Source organism: Gopherus flavomarginatus, chromosome 21, assembly GCF_025201925.1.
Source record: "Gopherus flavomarginatus isolate rGopFla2 chromosome 21, rGopFla2.mat.asm, whole genome shotgun sequence".
Lineage (NCBI taxonomy): Eukaryota > Metazoa > Chordata > Testudines > Testudinidae > Gopherus > Gopherus flavomarginatus.
This window is the reverse complement of record NC_066637.1, coordinates 11222593-11246030: the sequence shown is the minus strand read 5'-3', so window position 1 is coordinate 11246030 and position 23438 is coordinate 11222593. Positions and strand designations below refer to the sequence as shown.

The 23438-nt window shown below is 40.3% G+C and overlaps 1 protein-coding gene across 5 annotated transcripts in view; it reads right to left on the bottom strand.

Annotated features, from left to right (window-relative positions):
* The window catches only part of KIF1B (kinesin family member 1B), a 138073-nt gene that overhangs the window by 54041 nt on the left and 60594 nt on the right, over positions 1–23438 (bottom strand). For 3 of the 5 annotated variants that reach the window (XM_050931862.1, XM_050931863.1, XM_050931864.1), the window contains 5 exons: positions 16332–16411; positions 15294–15400; positions 13680–13763; positions 11931–12111; positions 10715–10787 (listed from right to left, as the gene is read on the bottom strand). In XM_050931862.1, coding sequence (XP_050787819.1) covers positions 10715–10787; positions 11931–12111; positions 13680–13763; positions 15294–15400; positions 16332–16411 — 525 coding nt within the window. Of the gene's footprint in view, positions 1–1260; positions 6611–10714; positions 10788–11930; positions 12112–13679; positions 13764–15293; positions 15401–16331; positions 16412–23438 lie in introns of those variants that run through there. The other 2 variants (XM_050931865.1, XM_050931866.1) reach the window with 1 other exon arrangement.

The window sequence follows — 23438 nt, the reverse complement described above, 5'->3', positions numbered from 1 at the left end:
CTAGATGAGACGCGATATATCGATCCCCGAGCAATCGATTTTAACCAACCAATACGGCGGGTAGTCTGGACGTAGAGAGAGAAGTTGAAAGGCTGATAGAAAGAACGGCTTCAGCATCGGAAATGTTTCATCACAACACATTGTTTCTGCTAGTACTTGAGTACAGGCACATTATTTGGGCATGGTAAGGACACAGTAACTCATCCTTTGTCTCTCCTTTTCTGTAATAACCTTTTTTTTATGTGGACTAAAACCAAAAATCATACACAGATATCTAGAGATATGAACACGGTCACACACATTTTTTTCTTTACCCTCATCCTACAAAAAGGAACAGCCTTTTTTTTTTTTTTTTTTTTTTAAAGTGGACTAAGTCAGGTATATTTTCCCAGAATAAGGGAACATTTAACCAGTTAAAAAAATACTCTTGTAACATAGGACTGTTTCCTGGCAACTGGCAGTACTCCAGTGTTTAAACTATCAGGCAGCTTGGCTTTCAATAGTGAATAGAAGGATGAATGGTCATCCTGATTCACAGACCGCGTGATGGGACTGCGGGGCTTTGGTACTGGTTGTGGACTTTTTTTTGTTTTTTAAAACACACAATGGAAAGACTGATTCAGGCCAAGTGTTCAATACTTAATCTGAGTGGTAGCTTTCAACTGAAAAACTGTGCAGTATAACAGAACAAAAAAACTGTATAGAAATAACAAGACAGTTTAGGAAAATCCTTAAAACCTTTTATTTTCAAATGTGTGGTAGGATTTTTATTTTTGTTTTTAAAAAATGCCTGAGTGGGGTCTGCTGCTCCGAGAACACATCATGGTATAGACATCTCTCTCCTGAATTTCTGTGCCTCATTCTTTGGGAATACCAAGATGGCAAAGACGGGCTTCCCTATTCCTTAGTCTGTAAACAGAATTGTGAATTCCCTGCTGTGCTGCTTCAGAATTTAAACTAATGGCAGGAACAAGTGCACAATGGGACTGTATTAAGGAAGATTATAGCCCATATCTTCCCTGCACTATAAATGAAGTTTCTTAACATGTGGTGGCAGAAGCAAATGGGGCCCCTGCTATATCTGTCTCATGAGTAATTTAATCTCATCTGGGCCAGTTTGAGGAACAACTGAAGTAGGAAGACATTTTCAACTGAACTCAATTAGAATAGGTCACAAGACAAAAAACAAAAACAAAAAAACCAGAAAGGCTAAGCTAAGGTTTTGTGCTACTCAATATTCCATAGAGATAAGTCAGACGCTTACAAGAGTATTTCATAGTTTATTGAAAGAGCACTTGTTACAATACAAACCAGCGCTGCTTTTCACGAGGAAAGCCTATGCTCTCAAGACAATCAAACATTTATTTATTTATTTTTTAAAGTGAACTGAACAGATCTGAAAATCCTATAATTTCATTGGAAGGAGACTTACTACCTCCTTTAGAGCAGTGGCTCTCAAACTTTTGTACTGGTGACTCCTTTCACATAGTAAACCTTTGAGCGCGAACCCCTTTATAAATTAAAAACACTTTTTAATACATTTAACACTATTATAAATGCTGAAGGCAAAGCAAGGTTTGGCGTGGAGGTTGACAGCTCGCGACCCCCGATGTAATAACCTCGTGACCCTCTGAGGGGTCCCGACCCCCAGTTTGAGAACCTCTGCTTTAGAGTAACAATGGGTAAACATGGATTTGGCATCCAGCAGTTCTTAAAGTGGTTCTGAGGCAAGTATCTGAGTTTTAAATTATACAACTTACAAGAATGAATGGGGAAAGATACTGAAAATACGTTCATAACACTCATACAAAGCTCTCCCCCTATTTTGACAGATTTCTTAGGTCAGATAGCCTGAAAAAGGACACTGAAGTGAAAAAATAAGAAGCATTTCCCTTCCATCCCAAGTCCCCAGTGAGATTTTTTAAGGATAAGAAAACCCCTCACACTAAGGCACTGGTGCATGAGAGTCAGCTGCCAACAAAGCAAACAGAACATCAGCCCTTGGCAATTAATCTACTTGAAAAGGTACCTGCATCATGGATGCTGCATTTTTCCATTAGCATGAAAGCCTTATAGGAAATCGACTGTTTTAGTGCTTGTTAATTCCATCTGCGTTATAGAAAGGGATAATTTAATAGTTTTTAGATTTCACCCTACATGGTTTGTAATACCCTCTTAAAAGTTTGAAAGAAAGCCAGCTTCCTCTGCCCAATTCTGGCTCCATTTGGCAGTTAATGTATTTTGCTCTTTTTTCAAGTCATGCAGGAAAATTAAGAAGCAATTTACATGGACAGCTTCAGAACAGCATTTGCTAGGTAACTGATGAATTCAAGCAAACTGAGTGTTATTCTAGTGCTGCATCAAAAAACACTGACAGTCCTGGGTAACAGAGTGGTGGGTTTAAAACCCATTCCCCATCATCATTCAAATGTTTAGAGATAAGGAGAACATTTCTTTTGAGGTAATTTTAAGCCAACACACACTGACAAGAATTTTATTTAAAGTCTGGGATTTAAAAAAATCAAGTTACTATATGATTTTATCCCATTTCAAAATACATACTTGAATGGATTTCAAAAAATAATTGCATGCTGTATGTTCTTTCTGTATACCTCAGCCATGTGCTGGTTCTGCATCGTTTACTGCTATATTGTGTAAACAGAAGGGGGACACTCAAAATAGACTTGTTGGGTCTATCCCTTGTGCCTGGCTCCTATCCAGGATAATCTCTGCTTGACTGGAATGTTCCATATGAAGGCACATGGGAATTTCCCCAAATACTTATTGTTTTCATCTCTCCCTGCTTGCCACAAAACAGAGCAGGTCGTAAGACATTTGAAGAGGATGGCAGAGGGACAAATCATATCACTCATTATAGCTGAATAGAAGGAATGGGGCAAACTATTTACATAGAATTCTATAGTAAACCTAACAGCACAAAGTTATTTGCAGCCCAAAAATTAGAGTTTTGACTGAAGCTGGAAGAAAAGTGTTGCCTTTGTACAAGGGCTTCCTTTCTTTGAAGGATCAGGGATTTCAGTGTTTCCATTATTCAGGTAGACTGAAATATGGAACAGATGCAATTGGCATGACCATATTGAACAGAAAATTAACCTAGTCATCAGTTTAGAGCACTCTGGGAAGCAACACTATTGAACCTCCTAAATCCCAGAGATCATAATGTGTCACAAAACATTCATGTGACCGGACTGCAGTGTTGAGACCTGAGTGACTGATACCAAAGCAGCAAATCTCTGGTTGCAAATTTAACCACGGAGTTACAACCAGCACCTTTGCAATAATATAGATCAGAATGGAAGAAAAAATACGTAGGCAGGAAATAAGAATAAAGGGCAAGTAAAGTTGCAGGCAATTTCTACTCATTTATAGCTATGCTGAAACATGCAGGAGTAAAAAACTTACCAGTCGGGCTTATGTTTAAACACAAACAAAATGACCTCAAGTAGTTAAAACAACGATATTTGTGCAACACAGCACAAGTCATTTAACCATACAAATGTAACACAATGTGATCCAACCACACTAAATCAGCCATAAATACTCAAGTTTGTTTTAAAAACTGTATTCAGGTTAAACCTTATAGTAAACCAAGTTTCTCTCCAAAGATTCAGATTTGTCCTAAAAATTCAAGTCCAAAAAGCAACTTAAGTAAATAAAAATTAATGAAAAGACTTTTCAAAAGCAAAGAAACAAGTCCTATAATTAAAAGTAGCACTTTCCAACCAAGATAAAAACTCCAAAAACCCATAAGCCAAGTTCTCAGTCAAACAGCATCTGCTTTTTTGTCCATTATTTTTAGTGTCATTTGTTCTGGGAGCTTTGAAGTAGGATCACAGGGTTTGCAAGTGTTTATGGTATTTTCATTTGTAAATTTAGGTACGTTTGTTTATGGTACAAGTTAAAATATTGCATCTAAACTGTACTTTCAAGGGGATGGACAGTAAATGAAGACAAATGTGATTTCCCCTTAAGTGACAGATTTGTTCAAGAAGACATGAAACTGCAGAGCAATCTGAAACCAGAAGGCACTAGAATGAGGTATTATGCAAAATGAATCAGTTCTCTAGCCCTCCTTTTTCTGCGCCCTTCAATTCACGGTAGTATTCTAAATCCTCACAGTAAACACATCTGAGACCCAAAGCCTAAACGAGGCAGTGGAAGAAATCAGCTCACTTAATGTCTTTACTGCACCATTAAAGATCAAAAAAGTGCAGTGTATGTATATCATCTCAGTATAGTAAATTAATTATAATAGAGACAAGATGGGAATGAGAAAAAGCTTATTTCCATAACATGGCTCTGGCCATGTGCACAGTTCCCCATATAACCCCATTCAGAGGCAGATTTCTACAGTCATGGCAATTTCATACTGATGTTAATGAAACTAGACAGGAGGACAAAAGGCATGGTGCACTCTAAAGGGGGGAGGGGGCGGAGGGGAGGGTCAAGTGTCCAAGTAGCTCTCGTAAATTTCAGTAAAGGAGACAACACATCTACAAAAAGCCACATTGTCTTGCCATCTGACAGGTTTTGGTTTACCAATCATTATTTAAAAACATGGATTAGGAGGTGAAAAGTGAATTGAATTGAGGAGCCAGAGCGAAGCTTACAATACAAATGGTCTGTTTCTTCATTTCTAATCAAAAGGTCACAAGAGACATTCAACACTATAAACTAGATTCCCCTTTTGATTGTCTACATAAAAACATGGAGGGAGGCAGCTCTTCATATATTTCAGACAGTATTTTCAGCTTTAGAAAAATACTACAAGACAAAAAATAAAGAAGGCAAATGAGCTAGTAGGGTAACCTCTCTTCCAGTCTTCTAATCTATAAAGGGGTCTCAACATTTTTCACACTTCCTCCAACGTCTTGAAAATTGCACCATGATTCGTAAGCAAAACAGATGTGTTGAAATACCAATATCTTGTGCTTTGTACATCAAGTCACTCAAGTTCTAATTGGCCAACTGAAACCTAAGGTAGACGGTGGTCAAAACTGTCCCAACCCAATACTTCTGAATGATAAAACAGCACTGACCCCTCTTCTCCAATTTGTCCAGTGAATCATACTGTAGTTTCTCTGCCAGCTTTGAGATTAGGTGCAGAGAACTGTCGTCTCATCCGTGGAGGGGTCACAAACAGGTCATAATGGCTGGGCCCATTCATCTGTTTTGGGTGGATGTTAACTGCATTGCTCTCTGTATTGCCTCCACTGTTGTGATTGCAATAGAACTGGTGGTGCTGGTGGATGTGGCGTTTCTGCTGGAACTTCTGCAGGTCGGGGTTCTGGTGCCCAGTGTGGGACTGCAGTGATTCAGATGAGCTAGATGTCTGACGGCGCAAGCTTTTCTGGTAGCCATTGTTGAGAGAATTGCTTCTCCAGCGTAACTGAGGTGGTGTCTGTTGCCGATTGCCAGGCTGAGGCTGAGCGTTTAGCTGCTGCCAGTTAATCTGGATATGATCTTGACTCCTTTCCGGGTCATGTGGGTTCCACAGTTGCCGAGGATCCTGGGAGACGGCACTGTCACCTTTTTCTTTGTTCTCTTCTTTGTTCTCCTTCTCTTCCTCCTTTGGAATTCGGACCTCAATAACCTCATCCTCTGTGATAATTATGTGAGTGCCTGGGCTCCATGAGTTTCTGTGTTTGGGGTTGCTCTTAAATGGAAACCGGGGCTTACGGTTTTCAGGTGGGATAAATCGGTGAGGCATGTTTTGTCGACGGAGCTGTTTGGCAATTTCCTGCTGTTGCAAGTTCTTAAACCGAATTTGCTCTTGCCTCATCCAGTGCAACCGCCCACGCCTGAAGGCTGGGTCATCCTCCATTAATTGGGAAACACGCTCCTCTTTATCCAGCTCACCATTCTCACCTTTTTTCAAAGCATTTGCATACTTCTTGTCAGCATCCACCACACTCATTGAGTTTGGATTTTTAACATTAGCAGCATTAGCTGCGGTTGACTGGGTTCTCAGCTCTTGTGACCCTATCAGTGGTAAAACTCTCTCCATTTTTAGCATCTTATTTCGGAGAACTTTTATTTCCTCATCCTTCATGTTGTTCTGCCTTTTCACTTCCTGCAAAATATCTTCCAATTTGTCTATATGTACCTTGAGGTCATCCACATCAGTTACTCCCTTCCCACTGGCCATGACATCTTCAATCCTCTCATCTCCAACTCCCACAGTATCCCAGACATCCCGGGCCACAGCTCGCCATGAGTCGCGCTCATTGGGATCTTTCTTTCCATACATGGCACAAAGCTCTTTCATTTTAACAATGGCCAGCGCCTCAATCTCCTGCCTAGTATGCCTGAAGTCATTGAGGGCTACCTCATAGCAGATCTCCTTCACAGCCTGTATCTTCAAGTCTGAGATTGTGACCCATTTGGAGTCTTTGCTAAGGCGTCGGCGTTGTGGTATCTGGTACATTTTAATAGGCTCTCGCTTCTTCCCACTGCTAGGGAGACCACACTTTTTTACAATGGTCTGCAGCTTGCTGGGGGGCAGCTTCTCTCTCAGGGAGGTGATCAGTCTCCAGCTCTCCTCACACGATCTCTTGTCCGAATCATCCCCACTATCAGAGTCTGCATCCTTTGGAAAAACAAAAATCAAGAAGTGGCCCCAAAACAACCAAAATTTAAATTAAAAAAAAAATGGAAAAAACTAAACAAAAACAGGCAAAGAAAACTAAAACAAATAAAAATTAAATCGAACAAGCCATATGGACGTCTCTCACGACTGACTGTAAGGACATTAACATTTCTGTCAGCCTCCCAGCACTGTTTCTTTTAAAATAAAGGTTCTCCATTCTACTAAAATTTACAATATATATACATTTAACCAACTTAAAAATACTACATCTAACCTACGTTCATTCCCTCCCAGCCCCACTCCAAAATCTTTAAACAGAACAACTATACCAAAGTCCTTGACAAAAACAAGGTGTAAACTGCACCCCACATATGCTACGAAGACACGCAATTCCATGCCACACACGTGCCTTGGTTATTGCTGTTGCTTCTTTCAGAAAATCCTCCCCCAGTGAGTGAACACAACAGCCATCGTAGAATGATGTGATGAGCAGCCAGAGTAAGTCAGGTTAACACTGGTTAGTAATGTTGTATATGGTGCTGGGATGCTTGAGTTTAGAATCCACTTTACTACAAGAGCAGCTAGAGAAGTGTTAAAAGGATAAGATAAAAAAAACAGAAGCAGCCAATAGGGTCGATGTTAAAAGTACCGTAAGTGCCACTATGACAGGTGAAGATGTTTCAATCCAGAGAAGACTTGTTACAAACTAATGGGATATCGAGAATCAGTTTCAAAGGGTTTTTCCATTTGCCACCTTGCTGTGTATTTTAAAAACAATGAAAGACTTAACTGTCTGAAGAGCATCAAAAGAATGTTGTTGTAACTTTTAAAAACTGTTTTAACCAATAAAAATGCTATTTGATACCCAATTTTCTTCCCATCTTCTGCAACCTTAGTAAACATTTAACAAATTCGCACCTGCAGCTCCCACACATTTGCTAAGAGTTGCACTTGTTTTGCTTCATTATTCCACCTTTTCCAGCAGGATTGCTAAAGAGGTTACTCTTATTAAATCATTTTATTGAGAAACTCTCTTCATGTTTGTATAAACTACAAATGGTTATTTGAGAGATAAATGTCACCAAAAACTAAGCGTATTCATCACTGATAACTGCAACCTGGAATTAAGTCAGACTATTAGTAAAAAGGTGGATTTTTTAATACTTTGAGATCCCTCTTCAATATATTATCCATTTCTGGTTGTTAATCTGATTGACTGGAGCCTGTATCTCCTTCAAAAGACTGCAAGAGTCAATCCCTGTTGAAGTAACTGCAACTCAAGTTTTTCAGACAAAGAATTACATAATACATGAAAAATCAGGAACAGCAACAGTTGATTACATGCTAGGGAAACATGCATCTCTGGTTCTTAACCACTGATTGATAGACAATTTAAAAGACCGGTTGGGAATAGCTGAGCAATAAAGAGTGAGGTATAAGCAATATGATTTATTCTGGTTCTGGGAATGATGAGTTGGATTTTAGAAATGTTCTGTCTCTAGGGTCAACAACACTTCTTATTAACATTGTGTACCGCTTGTGACCTTATATTATCTTAAGATTTGTAATAAAAATAAATTTAGATCATGTTCCCTGTTTAGGCCAGAAAAATATCAGCAAAATAATGGTGAACTCTTCAAAAAAAAAACAGAATCTGACAATAACTTATTATGTGTTTATGGCAGGCAAAATCTGGAGCCTCAAAAGGTAGTGTCTAGCATACTGCATCGTGCAGTGGAAATGGAAGGCACCCAACAGAAAGACACTGCACACGCTATTCAAGTTCAAGGCTTTAACCAGAAAGAAAAGGTCATTCACTACTCTTGATGTCACCAGTATTACTTGTACATTTAATAACTGCACAAAATGAGATACTATGGGGTCATTCTCCTACATGAACTCAAAAATTAACTCTAATCCAAATATATAGTTAAGATTTGGGGTCAGGAATTATAATTTGCTCTATGTTTGTGAAGCTCCTATCACAACAGAGGCCCAACCTGGTTGACGTCTAAGCCTGTCACAAAATAAGCTGTTAGCAGCAGCAAGGGTCTCCCAGTCAAGATCAGTGTCAAGTTATGGGCAAACAGAAAAAATACTACTTCACAATAACCAAACGTTGAACACACTATGGCAGGAGGTCAGAGAGGCTGATACTGTGGTTGGATGATAATGTGACAATTATAAACGTTTGCCAGTTACAGAAGCTAAAGTCAATCAGTGCCCATGCTTCAGAACATTAACCAATTGTTTTTAAGGGTCAGGAAGGTAATTACCCTATCCACTCCCACAACCCCACATACAATACTGCAGAAGTGACCAAATGCACTGAGGGTGGGGGGAAGGAGGGGTTTCTGAAGCACTGGATATTGGCCATCACCAAAAGCAGCATACTGTCCAGATAGACCAGTGACCTGATTTATTATCGTTTCTCAACCTTAGGTAAGCAATTTTTAAAGTATCTCATCACTGATAATTTAGAATGACATCTTCCAACCTTGCCCCGGTAAGATAAGCAAAAATAAAAAGTGATTTCTATAGGCTCAGTTTATTACAGTATTAAATATTCTTCCATATGAATATACGCAGAACAGGGAAATGAACCTTGCTTTACAGAACGTTTACAAATGCAGCCTTGTTTTAAACAGGCCTCAAAAATAAAAAAACAGTTTTGACATGTTGATTTCACACAATTTGTTAACTATACATGTTATTTTCAGGGACAAAATGCTGCCCCATCTTGAAGCTATTTCCAAAACTTTCTAAGCTAAGTTTTAAGAAGGGAATACCACTTCTCATCTCCTGGTGGCTCCAAGCAAATACCCAAGGCCTACTCTATTTCCTCATCTCATGCATTCAATTTACTTCTTCCCACTTACTTTAAAAACAAAAAGTCACAAAGTTCAAACACTAGTGACTAGTCTTAAACTCTGTTCTGGCTCAATTTGCAGTTGCTCCTCTCCATTCTCCCAGTGATCCCTTTTGAAGAAAAACTCTGGGTGGGAGTTGTAAGGCCACTGGATATTGCAATTAATGAAAAATAATGTTAACTTGCACACAGCTTGTCTAGCAAGGAATGGATGCCACAGAAGTCCTAGCTCCCCTCTCTGCTCTGGGGAAAGAGAGAAGAGCCTTGTGACAAATCCAGAAATTCATTCAACTCTCCCAGAGCTTCCAGGGGCTCTCAGGTTCTCAGATGCTTCTTAACAGCCAGTTGCAAGCCCTAAAGTTCTTTTCACCAAGCTGTCGCTAATAAAAATAATAAAGAGCAGATATTACTGACCCAGTGTTACTCAGGAAGTTCAGACCTGATTGCTGGGCTCACACTTGCCCTTCTGGTTGACAGGAGGCTTGGATTCTGCATGTATCTGTACTGCACTTTACAGGCTATGTTCCATTAGAACATATGACTGTATAAGCAAGGAATTCCTGCCCCAATTACTACGCAAAGAACATTAGACTTTATTTATTGGACTTCCTAGCTACATAGCTTGTGTTTTTCACATGGGTTTGGAAGAATTAAAACTCCCTTATTACACAGCTGCCCTTAATCAGTATTATGCCACGAAGACCCTTGCAAGGGATTCAGACTCCATGCAGGGGGAGGGAGCAGGGTTAAACATGCACAGTGCAGCAACATTTTCAGACATCATTTGTAAAACCTAGCACATGAATAGTCTAGGTGTTCTGGCAGCACAAAATTAGTACTTTCTGATGATCCAAAACAAACATTCAGAGTTCAAACAAACATTCACAACTAATCAATTAGACTATTGAAAAGTAACTTCAAAGCACTGAAAGAAGAAACATCCTCCTGTTGATCCAAGTTACAAGTCAGCAAATTTGACCAGCCCTCCCAAGCACTGCTTAGTGCCCACAGGTGGGCGAATATCATCTCCACATTAATAAGAGTAAAGCATGAGATGTATCTGCTTAGCCATGCTAATTTTCACTACTGTAGATAGTGTGTGGTGGGGAGGGGGAGAGAAAAGACAACAGACTGTGCTTTATGCAGACAGCCCAAGCAAATTTCCTGGACTTTAAGGTCAATAAAGGCAGCAGTTAAATTCGCCAATACAGGCAACCAGAACAATAGACACTTACCAGCCTCTGCTGCTCCAACAAGAGATCTGCTTCCTCTTTCTCCTTCTTGTACAAAATCTCCATTTCTTGTAACCTGGAGAGAAAAAGCACAAGGGATGCAGAAGCAGCCATGTAGACCATTATTTGTGTTAGTGTTACTCTGTCCACAGAATCTGTTAAGTAACAGAGACAAGGGCAAGTCTGGGGTGTACATGTTAGTGTCAATACACTAGCATGAAAGGTACTATTCTTCCTGCCCCCTTCAAATTAGACACTTTTCAGTTCACTTGGAATGAGAATTACCCTAGATCTGACACCAAGAATTTGACCTATTCTGTTCCACTGCTGCCTAAATTAGTGACTGTACTCTATGAAGTGTACAAAAAGCCTTATTTAAGCAAATGATCTACAAGCAGGAAAACATCAGTTGTGTAACTGATCTAAAATCAAGGATTAAATACAATTAAACATGTCACGGCATATAACTATGGCTACAAAGTGTAACTCTTACTGAGTATGAGGAGTCAAGTACTATTGCTAGTTTGTACATTTAATAGTTTGATTATTAACAACCCAGGAGCTGAGTTTCCTCCAAATACACAGCAAGGAGACGTCTCAGTCAATAGAGCACCATACTGATGCACCGTATCCAAGTGATTTCTGGTCCTCTTAACCCTTATGAGCAGACAGCTTTGTGGAGGCAAAACTCAGGGAAGTCCCAGACTGACAAAAAAGGAATGCTGGAAAATTATGCAGTTTAAGAACAGATGTGTCAAGAGACCATCCAATTGCTCCCCCTATACTCCCTGCTTTGACCATAAATTTGATGCTTAGGGGGCATAAGTGAAATGTAAAAGTAGACTCCTAAAATAAAGAGGTACAAAGAGGACCAAGTGTCCTGATCGTCCACTTTGGGAGCAGAGGGCCTTCTTGGCAGACACAGCTTTAGAGCATAGAAAGGTGTGGGCAAATCTCTCTGAGGCACTCTAAAGTACAAAAGAGGAGTATGTTTGTGTTAATCTAGCTTTTGTCTGTTTTTTTGTTTTGTTTTTTTTTTTAAAAGTGGGAGGCAAAGTGTCTCTGGTGCCCTCATTTCACAGGGAAGTAGGAATTAACCAGTCTTTCCTAGAGAAAATAAGGCATTAATTTCAGACTCATGTAAGAGTTGGTGCCACAGGTCTAACGAAATATATCAGAAATGCCAAGTAAAATAACTGAGTTAGTTTAGTCCACTTACCTCTTCTCCATCTCCTGCTTCATATCAATGCCCTGTTTCTCCAAGAGTTCTCTCTGAGCAAATGTCCAGTCTACTGGTTCAGAGGGAGTTTCGGCTGATGGAGTCTTCTCCCTCTCTGCTCGTGCCTGCTCAGGGTGGTTGAATCGGAACACATGATTTTTACCCATGATGATACGATTTCCTAAAACAGTAACAAAACAAACCTCTTCAGAACTCCAGAACCAGGCTGAGACACAGTTTAGTATCCAATTAAGTTTACTCTAAGCTGTTTAGGTAACCAGAGCATCAGAAGACAGGATTTCCCAATGAGAATTTGGACAATATTTAAACTTTTAGTAGTACGTGGCCAAATGGGCAAAAGGAACACTCTACTTAATGCAGAGAAGGTTCAACTGCACTTCGCACTGCCTGCCCCAGAAAATGCTTACATAAGAAAACCTGTCTATAGAGTAAGATTTAAACCCCTGCAGAAACATACCACAAAATAAAGACTGTCGTGCTGATGGACTGACAGCTGCAACAAGCAAACTAGTCAACTAATTTTCTTTTTAAGAGAGGTGCAGAAATCACGGGCAAAAATCACCCCACAAACACTTCTATTTTAGATAATCTAACCTCAACCATTTGAAGAATGGATGCTTTACATTTTTAAATAGAGATTTGCCAGATGTGTCACTTAAGTTTCTACTCCAGTCCTAATCAGTGGAATTTCTGGGGAGGCATTTACTACTTCATTCTCCATAGCATAAGTAAGAGCCACAGTTAAGTGGTAAGGTAAGAATCGCATCTCAGTGCTACAGGAATCAGATGTACAGGAAACTTAAAACAAGTGCCTAGCATAATTGATAAAATACTACTGCTCTCTCCATGCAACGTAAGTGAACCTCCAAAGCAATCAAGACTGTCACTGTGAACCTACTAGTAAAACAACTGACTTCTAAAGAGGTTAATGATTTTTAATCAATAGTTTTAATGATGTAATTGTCAAGAAATAAGCACTGAAAAGAGATATATAGAAAGCTATTTTTAAAAATAAGTTAGCTTGCAAGAAAACAGGAGTAGCAAATTCCCCCTCTGCAAGAGAGGCTGGAAACCAACTCCCATCTCTACATCCAGCATTCTGCTGAAATTGATGCACTTAATTCCTTGCAAGCACCCACTAGTCCAGACTCCATTGCATTAGATTCCATTTCAGGACTAGAAGAACATATGCTCATGATTTAAAAGAAACTGAACCCTGCTGGTCTCAAACTTACAATTTATGAAAGCTACTCTCCCTGGACCCTCAGACATGAGGAGATCTAACCAGGTTACTTAGTACATAAAGTTAAAAAAGGAAGGAGAGACACTGTTGTACTCCTACATAGGGTCACACCTTAGCTGTGCCAGAGAAGCTAAGGATTTTCTATCAGGAGCTGGCAGTCTGTCTGTTCTCTTACACTGCAACTGCCAAGGGCAGGAATCTTGGCTAAGTACATATTGGAAGAATATCAAAGTAAGTAGGGAGAGAGAAGCAAGCAGAGAATGCCCTGCGATGCAGTGAACATTTGAGTCAGTCTTTGAGCTGCTGCAATGTGAAGGGCTTGAGAAAATAAGAAAAGCAGGTTAACTCCTATATGGTACCTCCACTACAAAATAAATAAAATAAAATAAAAAATGAAGATAAGGGATGCATTTTTTATTTTAACAGCATTGACAATTTGTGAGGAACAATCTGTCAAGAAAAGTCAAACTTCTGAAGTCTCTTACCTGAGCGCAATTGCACAGGCTGTACAACCCTCTTGCCATTGACGTATGTTTCCGACCGTTCACAAGGCTCCAGAGTAACAATAACTAGAAGAAACAACAGTATTAATGCTACAGAACTCAGTTTATTTAGTGAGGAAATGCAGAAAGCCTACCAACATGCTGCATATAAGCAGACAATGCACTGCTCCCTACATCCTCCACGAAGACTCCAGGGAGGTTATTCTTTGATACTACATCTTGGTTAGGAATGGATAGCAGCATATGACGAAGTGGCAGAGTTATTCAGCCAGTATTTCTGACCATCCAGATAGAACATGTATTCATGTAATTTATTTGCTAGGGCTGTTTTGCTTTTTCTCCTTGTTTTTTCTCAGGTGTAATGACTGTGCTATCATACTGAATATTTGCACTGCCCAAAGCTTGGTCAGGCGCACACATGCCTTGTTCTGAGGTTTGAATAATGAATTTAGTACATTTCACACATCAGCACTTTTATTTCTTTGTAATTGATTTCAGCACTGCAATTATTGTAGGCAGATGTGACAGGCATTATGGGCCTGATCCTGAGACATACTAAGCACTCTGTTCCTACTGAAACAACAGGGAGTCACAGGGGCTCAGCATCTCATGATTAGATCATATTTGACTCAGTAACACCACAGGCAGCTAGAGGGAACGTTGGCGAAGACTCCAGAGTTGTAGCAAGTAAAAACTAAAAACTTCTATAGCAATAACCTAAATAACCCCTTATAAACACTAAATAATCCTCAATATCCAGGATAAGCAGTATTATCCCTGTATTACAGGCGAGGAAACTAAAGCAGAGGGGTAAGTGATTTGTTTCTGGCTACTGAGGAATTCAATCAAAGCCAAGATTAAACACTCAGGTGTTCCTGAACTCTCACTGTTATCCTCTGACTATTTCTATCATGGGTTCAGTTCCACTTTTCAAGAGGCAACCTGGACACCCGGAGGAGGGCAGAAGGAAACACCATTTATAGCCTCATCCAAAGAAGAGCACCTTTAACAGTGTAAGATTCATCTAAGCCAGGGATCCCCAATGGGGCCCGTGGGGGCATCTAAATGCGCCCACGTCCTGGCCGGCAGCGACGCCGAATTTCGGCGGCATTTCAGCGGATGCTCGACCACCGCCACGGTCCTTCATCTGGCGCCTGCCAGACGAAAAAGGTTGGAGACCACTGATCTAAGCTGTACTACACATCCCACCTGGTCACAACACAAAGGATCAAGACCGGATATGAACGCTGGCCCAAAGCAAGAATGATATCATCTGAGGCAAATGGATACAGTACAGAAATGTAAAATCTTAGCACTGCATTATTATAGTTATAGCTTCATCTCCAATAACTAAGTCTCATCACACCCACAAAGAAAATAACTTCACTGATCTGATGCACAAGGGCTATTCAAATCCCATCCATCCTCTCAGCTCTTCTCCCCTCCACACTTCAAATACACATTTCAGATCACAGCTGCTAGTACAGAGATAAGTTTTTTTAAAGACTCTAACTATCCAGTGCTGAAGACCACTTTCATGGGGAAAGCTGGGCTTACAGTCGCTACATATAAATGCAGGAGTAAGTGCCATCTCACCATCACCATTGTGGTTCCTCTCACTTCGGAAGAGACAGTGTTCCTCTTTAATGTGAGCCCCACTCAGCACAATGTCTTGTCGCCGCTCGGCATCTGCCTGTCCAACCCTGCGCCCAATAAAAAGCATTTTGGTCACAACTCAAACATTGTCTACTCTATAGCCCATACAGCAGATACATTTCTCTGGCTATTGTGGGAATGAAATACTAGAGACTATTAAATCTATCCCTTGCCTTGTAAGAGCTGAGAAAATGCATCCTTGTGCTAGCAGAATATTATGCTTAACGTTTGCTTTTGAATGGTTCACCAGATTATGCACACTTTTTAGGGGGTAGAGGGGCACTGTGCAGGGCAGAGGATCTATACAATGACATACATTTATTCTGTATTACTCATCTGTTCCATGAGGAATATGTCCAGCTAGCAGCTGAACGCTGCTCTATGTTCTAGAGAAAGATCAACCCCTCTTCTCTTCTTCCCCCAGCTCTCCTGCCAATACACTATGGAAGAAAATTGCTTCTAGACTCCAAATCCAGCAATTAAATTTAATCCTGTGCATGTGAACAAGGACAGATATCATTAAGTGTGTTTACACATTGCTAGCCAAGAAAATAATATACCTTGGTTTGGACGATGTGCTTAAAAAGGTGGAATTGTGGAAAAACAAGAATGGAGAACTACTTTCAGTTTAATTTAAGGCGATACAAGAAATCTAACCAGCTTTGAGTACTCCACTTACCCAAGTCCCCCAATCATTTTATGTGGTTTTATTATAAATTACACCACCTATACTTTCAAAGCTGTTTCTCTTTCTTGTTGCACTATGAAAGACTCAGTGGAAAACATCTAGGGAAGCTGAGTGACAATACGCTGTACTATTAAAGTATAAACTACACAATATATTTCTCTAATCTGTAATTTATGGCAATCTTAGGTGTTACTTGCAACAGCAGGTAAAACAGTTCAATAGAGAAGTGTTATTTAAACTGACGTTCCTTTAACAAGAAGTCTCTTAAGTGTAGTAGAGGCAAATCTCACCTAGTGATGCCATCTTTGATATAGTAAAGCAGACATTCTGACATGAGTGGATCTTCATTGAGGTTCACAAGATGAGGTGTCTGCAACAAAATACAGAACATGTTAATTGAGAGCCGAGTACCTTCAATTACTCTGGAGACTGTAAAGGAACCAAACCACTTAACAACATACATCAGTGAAACTCCAGATTTCTCCAAAAAACCCTGCATTTCTAAATTAAATGCAAACTTTTTCCACACAGGCAGAGACCATCTCAGGACAGGGGACAAATAGACAGATTCACAGTTGCATTTGGCTGATATTCTAGGTAAATGATGCAGCGAAGAAAATATTTTAAACTGAATTACAGATTCCTTGTCTCAGTAAGTCTTGATAAAGATGAGAGGGAGGGAAAGTTCAACAGCAGCATTCTTCCATATGCTTCGGTATGAAAATGCTAGACTGTTGAACTTTTCTTTTTTTAAATATAAAGAACTGACCCTCCTCATGCTCCATCTCCAGAGCTTGTAAACCTGGAAAGGGTATCTAAACTACTGATGCTTCCTCATACAAGCAGCTAAGAATCTCTTCACCTACTGTGCTACTCAGCTTAGTCTCTACAGTTATTAAACCAACCTTCTTTGGTGAAAACACCCCACTGGAATCAGCAAACAAGTCACATGGCCTTGGTGTGAAAATCTGGCCAATGAGATAGCAGCAAATCACAAATTTAAGGAACACAAAAGAAAGGGGAAGAAACAAGAATCAGACCAAAGGACACTGAAAATATTAACAAGCCAGTTTCTTGTAACCTACAACTATCAGTAAGCAGATGATCTGTTGAGGTCATTCCTTTAGGAATGTCTGTCAGTTTATTGTAACTCCAAAAGAAATGTGCTTGTTAGATGCATAATAGCATACAATTCATGGAAGCTCAAAAGATATTTACGTATGAGACAAGACAGTTCAGCTGGTTCATGCTGTCTGAGACACAAAGCAATAACATTCACCTAGAAATTAAAGTATACTATTTACATGGCACCAGTGCCCTAGCAATGGGAACTATGGCCCCAGCAATGTTTGCTCCCACCCGTCACCCTATGGGACAGGCCTTGTCAAATTAAAACTGCTCCCATTAACCACCACTGAGAAAAGCATTCTTCAGCACAAACAAGGACTTCATATTGTCCATAGTGAAGTGTGGACTGAGCACAGTGTCTGAAAGGAATGGTGTTTGGCTTACTGTTAACACCAAACGGGATTATAGACTACAGATCCAGTCAAACTGTTTCAGAGAAAAAAATCCATTGATGTCTAAGAAAGTCAAAATGCCCAAGCAGTTATGTGATCCAACAATAAATTGTTTCTGGGCTTCAAAATTGTGGGGAGGTCAGTTCAGTGCAGAAAGTAACCTTGAAGTACCCACATATCAATTTACTAATTAACTTTGAATGGGGGTTATTTATGAAAATTATGAATGGAAATAAAGGGGAAATAATATCACTTACTAGTAAATAAATATTCATACACTGAAAAATTTTTTACTGCACTCAGAAATCCCGAATTTCTTATGACAAAATAAATGATCAGGGTAGACATTAGGGTGAAATCTGCATAGTCATGCAAAGAAAGAAATAAATATAAAGTTGGCAGGGTATATTATTTGAGTTTTATAGTACCTAATACGTTAGAAGTATTTGTATAAATTTTTCATAAAGGAGATACTTTTGTTGCTTCTGTTTTCTAGATATTCAATGTAAAAAATTCTAACCTATTGACACTTCCTGCTACAGGCAGCTAGAGATCTCAGTTTAGAACTTCACAAAAAAATCTAAACTGATTAAAACAAACCTTCTTTGGTGAAAATGTCCCATTAGAATCAAACAAGTCCTGTGGCCTTGGTGTGAAAATCTAGCCAAGGCAAGGCACCATGCAGGTTAGAGAATAAAGTTAAAAAAAGTCAATAGGAGAGCAGATAGGCTGAGCATTAACACAAAAAACATACCAACCAGCAATAGATCAGAGAGAAGCAAGTCAGATAATTTGGGACAATTTATGAATCAAGTGTGAGATTATGAACCGTGTGCGTGTCAGTCCGCAAACTCCATTTTGAATGTGCAGCCTTTTGCCCTCTATGGCTTGTTTATTTTCATGTGGCATATCTTCTAAATTGGGGTTCTCAATTATGCGGGGGGTGTCACGAACCATCACCCTCCACCCCCAAACCATGCTTCACCTCCAGTATTTAGAATAGTGTTATATATAAAGAATTTTTTTTTAATTTATAAGGGGTTGCACTCAGAGGTTTGCTGTGTGAAAGAGGTCACCACTACAAAAGTTTGAGAACCACTGTTCTAAACAGCCCTGGGGTTTGTGGGACTTTCCCTGCTTTGCCCCACAAAGTCCCCTGTCCCATTTGAAGCAGTTCCAGTCCCACAAGGTTGGCTGGGCTCAGCTCCCTGCTCTAAATGTTGCAACCTTGCCCTGGCACATAACAATGCTCTGGGTTGGTCCAGCCGGCCTAACAGGGGAGCCGCCAGGCCCAATTTGGATGAGTGCCACACAGCTTGCCTGCCTTCCTGGACTCAGATGGTTCTCCAAGGGCTCATAAGGGAAGGGTGAGGTAGAAAGCGAAGGACATCAGGGTTTCAGATGTTTATTGTTTTGCATGATCTGTACTCTCCTTTGCTTTACATGATTAAAGATAAGAGCATAAAAAAGTGTTAGACTGAGCAAAAAGCCTGTGTGTGTATTGACTGCTTCACAACTACTGCATGCCACAGAGTTTAAATGCAACCAGAAGTGTCATATCTTTACGGTGGAGTTCTGGGGGAGGGGTGAGTTTAAACACCAGAGAATTTGAAGGGTCAGCAGTGGAGGTTAGGTGGCCGGACAGTGAGTTCCAACACCTGGCAAGGGTGCCAGGTACAAAGTCTGAGTCCTGAGATTGTGGCTAGAGACCTCAAAATTGGGGCAGAAGCTAGACTCAGTTCAGGTTCCCAAAGCTTGAAATTCCAAGGGTCCAGAACACAGAGGACTGGATTGATGTTAGGAATCATTAAAAAGGGGATAGAGAATAAGACTGAGAATAAATTATTGCCCTTATATAAATCTATGTTAAGCCCACATCTCGAATACTGTGTACAGATGTGGTCTCCTCACCTCAAAAAAGATTCTAGCACTAGAAAAGGTTCAGAAAAGGGCAACTAAAATGATTAGGGGTTTGGAGAGGGTCCCATATGAGGAAAGATTAAAGAGGCTAGGCCTCTTCAGCCTGGAAAAGAGGAGACTAAGGGGGGATATGATAGAGGTATATAAAATCATGAGTGATGTTGAGAAAGTGGATAAGGAAAAGTTATTTACTTATTCCCATAATACAAGAACTAGGGGTCACCAAATGAAATTAATAGGCAGCAGGTTTAAAACAAAAAAGGAAGTAGTTCTTCACGCAGCACACAGTCAACCTGTGAAACTCCTTGCCTCAGGAGGTTGTGAAGGCTAGGACTATAACAGCGTTTAAAAGAGAACTGGATAAATTCATGGTGGTTACGTCCATAAATGACTATTAGCCAGGATGGGTAAAGAAGGGTGTCACTAGCCTCTGTTCCTCAGAGGATGGAGATGGATGGCAGGAGAGAGATCACTTGATCATTGCCTGTTAGGTTCACTCCCTCTGGGGCACTTGGCATTGGCCACTGTCGGTAGACTGGATACTGGGCTAGATGGACCTTTGGTCTGACCCAGTACAGCCGTTATGTTCTTATGATTCCCCTCCAGCAGTCCTAGTGGGTGTTCAGGAAGTGCGTTCAGAGTGAAGTGACTCCTGTCATAAACAGATAGCTAAGGGTTAATGTCTCTTTTACCTGTTAAGGGTTAACAAACAGGGACCCAAACACCTGACCAGAGGACCAATCAGGAAACAAGATACTTTCAAAACTGGGTGGAGGGAAGCCTTTGTTTGTGGGGTTTTGGGTTTGGCTTTGTTCTCTCTGGGTCCTGGAGGGGACTAGAGGTGCAACCAGGTTTCTGCCAATCTCCCTGCTACAGTCTCTTATCCATTCAAAATAGTAAGTACGTACCAAGGGCGGTTATAGTCTTTTAACTTGTTTTTTTCCATTTGCAGATGTGTACTTGCTGGAAGTGGCTTAAATTGTGTTTCTGCTGGAGAAAGCTTCTTTCTATTGTCTATAAGCTAAAAACCCTGTATATTTACCATGTTGATTACAGAGACAAGTTTTATGTTTTTTCCTTATTAAAAAGTTTTCCTCTTTTTTTTAAGAATCTAATGGATTTTTTGGTTATCTTTTGTAAGACTCCAGGGAAGGGAGTCTGCACTCACCAGGGAATTGGTGGGAGAAGGAAAAGGAGGAGGGAAGAAAAACCTGCTCTCTGCGTTTATCTCTGTATCTCTCTCCGGGGAAGAAGGGAGGGGGAAGGGGTGATTCAAGGAGTTGAATCACAGTGGTCTCCTAGTGTACCCAGGGCGGGAAAGAGCTGGGAGGAAGGAAAGGAGGGGGAAGGGAAATGGTTCATTCCCCTTTGTTGTGAGACTCAAGGAATCTGGCTCTTGGGGGTCTCCAGGGAAAGGTTTGGGGAGACCAGAGTTTATCAGGTACTCAGAATCCTGATTGGTGGCAGCCTATCAGATCTAAGCTGGTAATTAATCTTAGGGGAATTCATGCTAGTACCCATATTTTGGACGCTAAGGTCCAGATTTGGGAATTATACTATGACACTCCTCTTACCAGCAACCCGTAATGGAATTATCTGGCTCTGAAGGGAGCCTCTATGGCCCAGTGACAAGAGTTAGAGGGGGCACAGATAGATAAAACAGGACCCTTCCTCATCCCAAAAAAGATAAAGATAACCCAAGACTACAAGAGAAGATATGCCACACTGCATTACAGCTGCTCAGTGAGCAACAGGAAGGCATTTAGAGTTAGAAACTGCTGCTGTAATCTACTAAAAGAAGCCAAATCCTACACGAGGGCTCAGCTACTACAAATAGCATTAAGGGATTTACACAGCATGGACATTTAGAAAAAAGTGCCTTGTGGTTTAGACGTGTATTTTGGTGCACAGACAGTCCTTAGACTTATGACACACTTGGTTCCTGAAAATTGCATCGTAAATCGAAACTTCATAACTCAGAACCACAATCTACTCCATTGTGGGACCAAGCGTCGTAAAGTCAAAACCGATTATCATAAGTCGAATCAGGGAGTCAATTCAGAAACGTCAAAAGTGCCATCTGTCATAAGTCAATCATCATAAAGTCGAGGACTGCCTGTATTAGATTTTAATGAAAGTCACTGTCACTGAGTAACCCAAAATCAGAAAGCTTTGTAACCAAGAAAATTTGGCAATTTGAATGATGTTTGATACTGGTAAAATGGGCAATTCAACCACCCTGAAGTCCATTGTTTTTCGACACAACAGATATGCCCAGACATCCATGCAAATGTCCCATGCCCAGCGTTCCTCAAGGATCTAGAAGGACCTCCCCTTCTCCCACCCCTCCAGGGTGGACAGTATAGTTCGGTTTCCACAGTTCATTTCAAACAGTACCCAGCCACCAAGAGAACAAATTGTGGAGGTGATGTGGATACCTTTTCATTCAGGAACTGGACAGACAATTTTATGTCGTTTGATTTGTAAATCTGATACAGACACAATGGAAGTACTCCAGTACCGCAGAGATGGGTGCCAATATGAACTATCAAATTCATACTAGTGACTCGAAAGTAAAAAAGCTTATAAAACATTCTACTTTTTTATCTAGAGCACTAATACTTTCACAGGTACAGCTGTCAATTACCACAGGAAGAACTATAAAAACTAATCTAGGTGGGTAGTAAGGAACAGAAGCAGAAGGGACTAGTAACAGATCAGTGGTTTAATGGGTTTATTTTCTCTAGTACACGTTTCCACAGGCAGAACTTGCTAACTTCTATTGAAGCAACTACACATCCCTAACTGTTTTCATTCACAAACCTGGTCAGCTGAAAATGCATCAAAAGAGCCATTAAACAGAGTTGATGGCCTTTCAGGGAAAATCTAGATGGTGATATGATCCACAATGTGAGAGAAGAAGAGAAAAAAACTCAAAGAAAAGTATCATGAGAAGGAAGAAACGTTACTACCAAAGCATCTAAGGTTCATAAGTTACAAAGGACAAACCAAAACCATTTGTAAGTGAAACATGGTCATTTAAACACATCAGGAAAAACAAGAGATCATTTCAGCTAAAGGCAGATCAATAAATCTGCCCTCCTGGGCTTCTGTGCAAAGTCTTCAGAAGGGTCCCAATTAACACAACACTTGCAGTTCTCAGATTTATTTTATTAATACGCACTTAGGTAATGATGCCCAGGTCTCAATCTAAAAACTAGGCTAAGGTTTGTTTGGAGGAGGGCGAAAGGTCCAATTTCAGATCTTGTAACTAATTACTACGGTGTTCACTACATGTATAACTCCTCCCACAGCTCCCTCTTCCCATGCAGAAGTTCACGTGGCATTAGATTTATCATATTTCCATAGTTGTGCCTCTTTCATCTTTCACTAATATTGAAGTGAAACTATTAATGTGGACTAAAGGAACACTGCACCCCTCAATGCCTTTGAACGCTCAGTGACCAATTAGATATTTTATAAAGAACATGGAGCCAGAACATCTTGGGATATAATTTAATGGCAGCACTACTAAGCAACAGTTGTTGCAGGAAGTTATTGGCAAGCTAGTTGGTAGCACATCTGAGTCAGTACTGAATCAGAGGCCTAGCACAGAGCAAGAGATACTGCTCTCAGAAGTGTTCGCTTTCTAAAGGAACATCAGATCTCTCAGCCATTTTTTGACATTAAGAGTCTTACAGTACTTCTCATACTGCTCCAGTTTCTTTTCTAAATTGAGGGTAGCATGTATAATACATTCTGCCTACCCTAATAATCAGCAGAAGGCACTGGGGACATTATTTACTTGGCCTGTATACAGAGTACTGAGGTCCTTCAAGACTGAAGTGTTGCAGAAATTTGAAGTACTATAAATCACGAAAGGTAGCTTTTACCAGCAACAAAAACTCTGTGAAAGGTATCCATTACTTGGGATCAAAGACCACTAGAGCGTCTCTG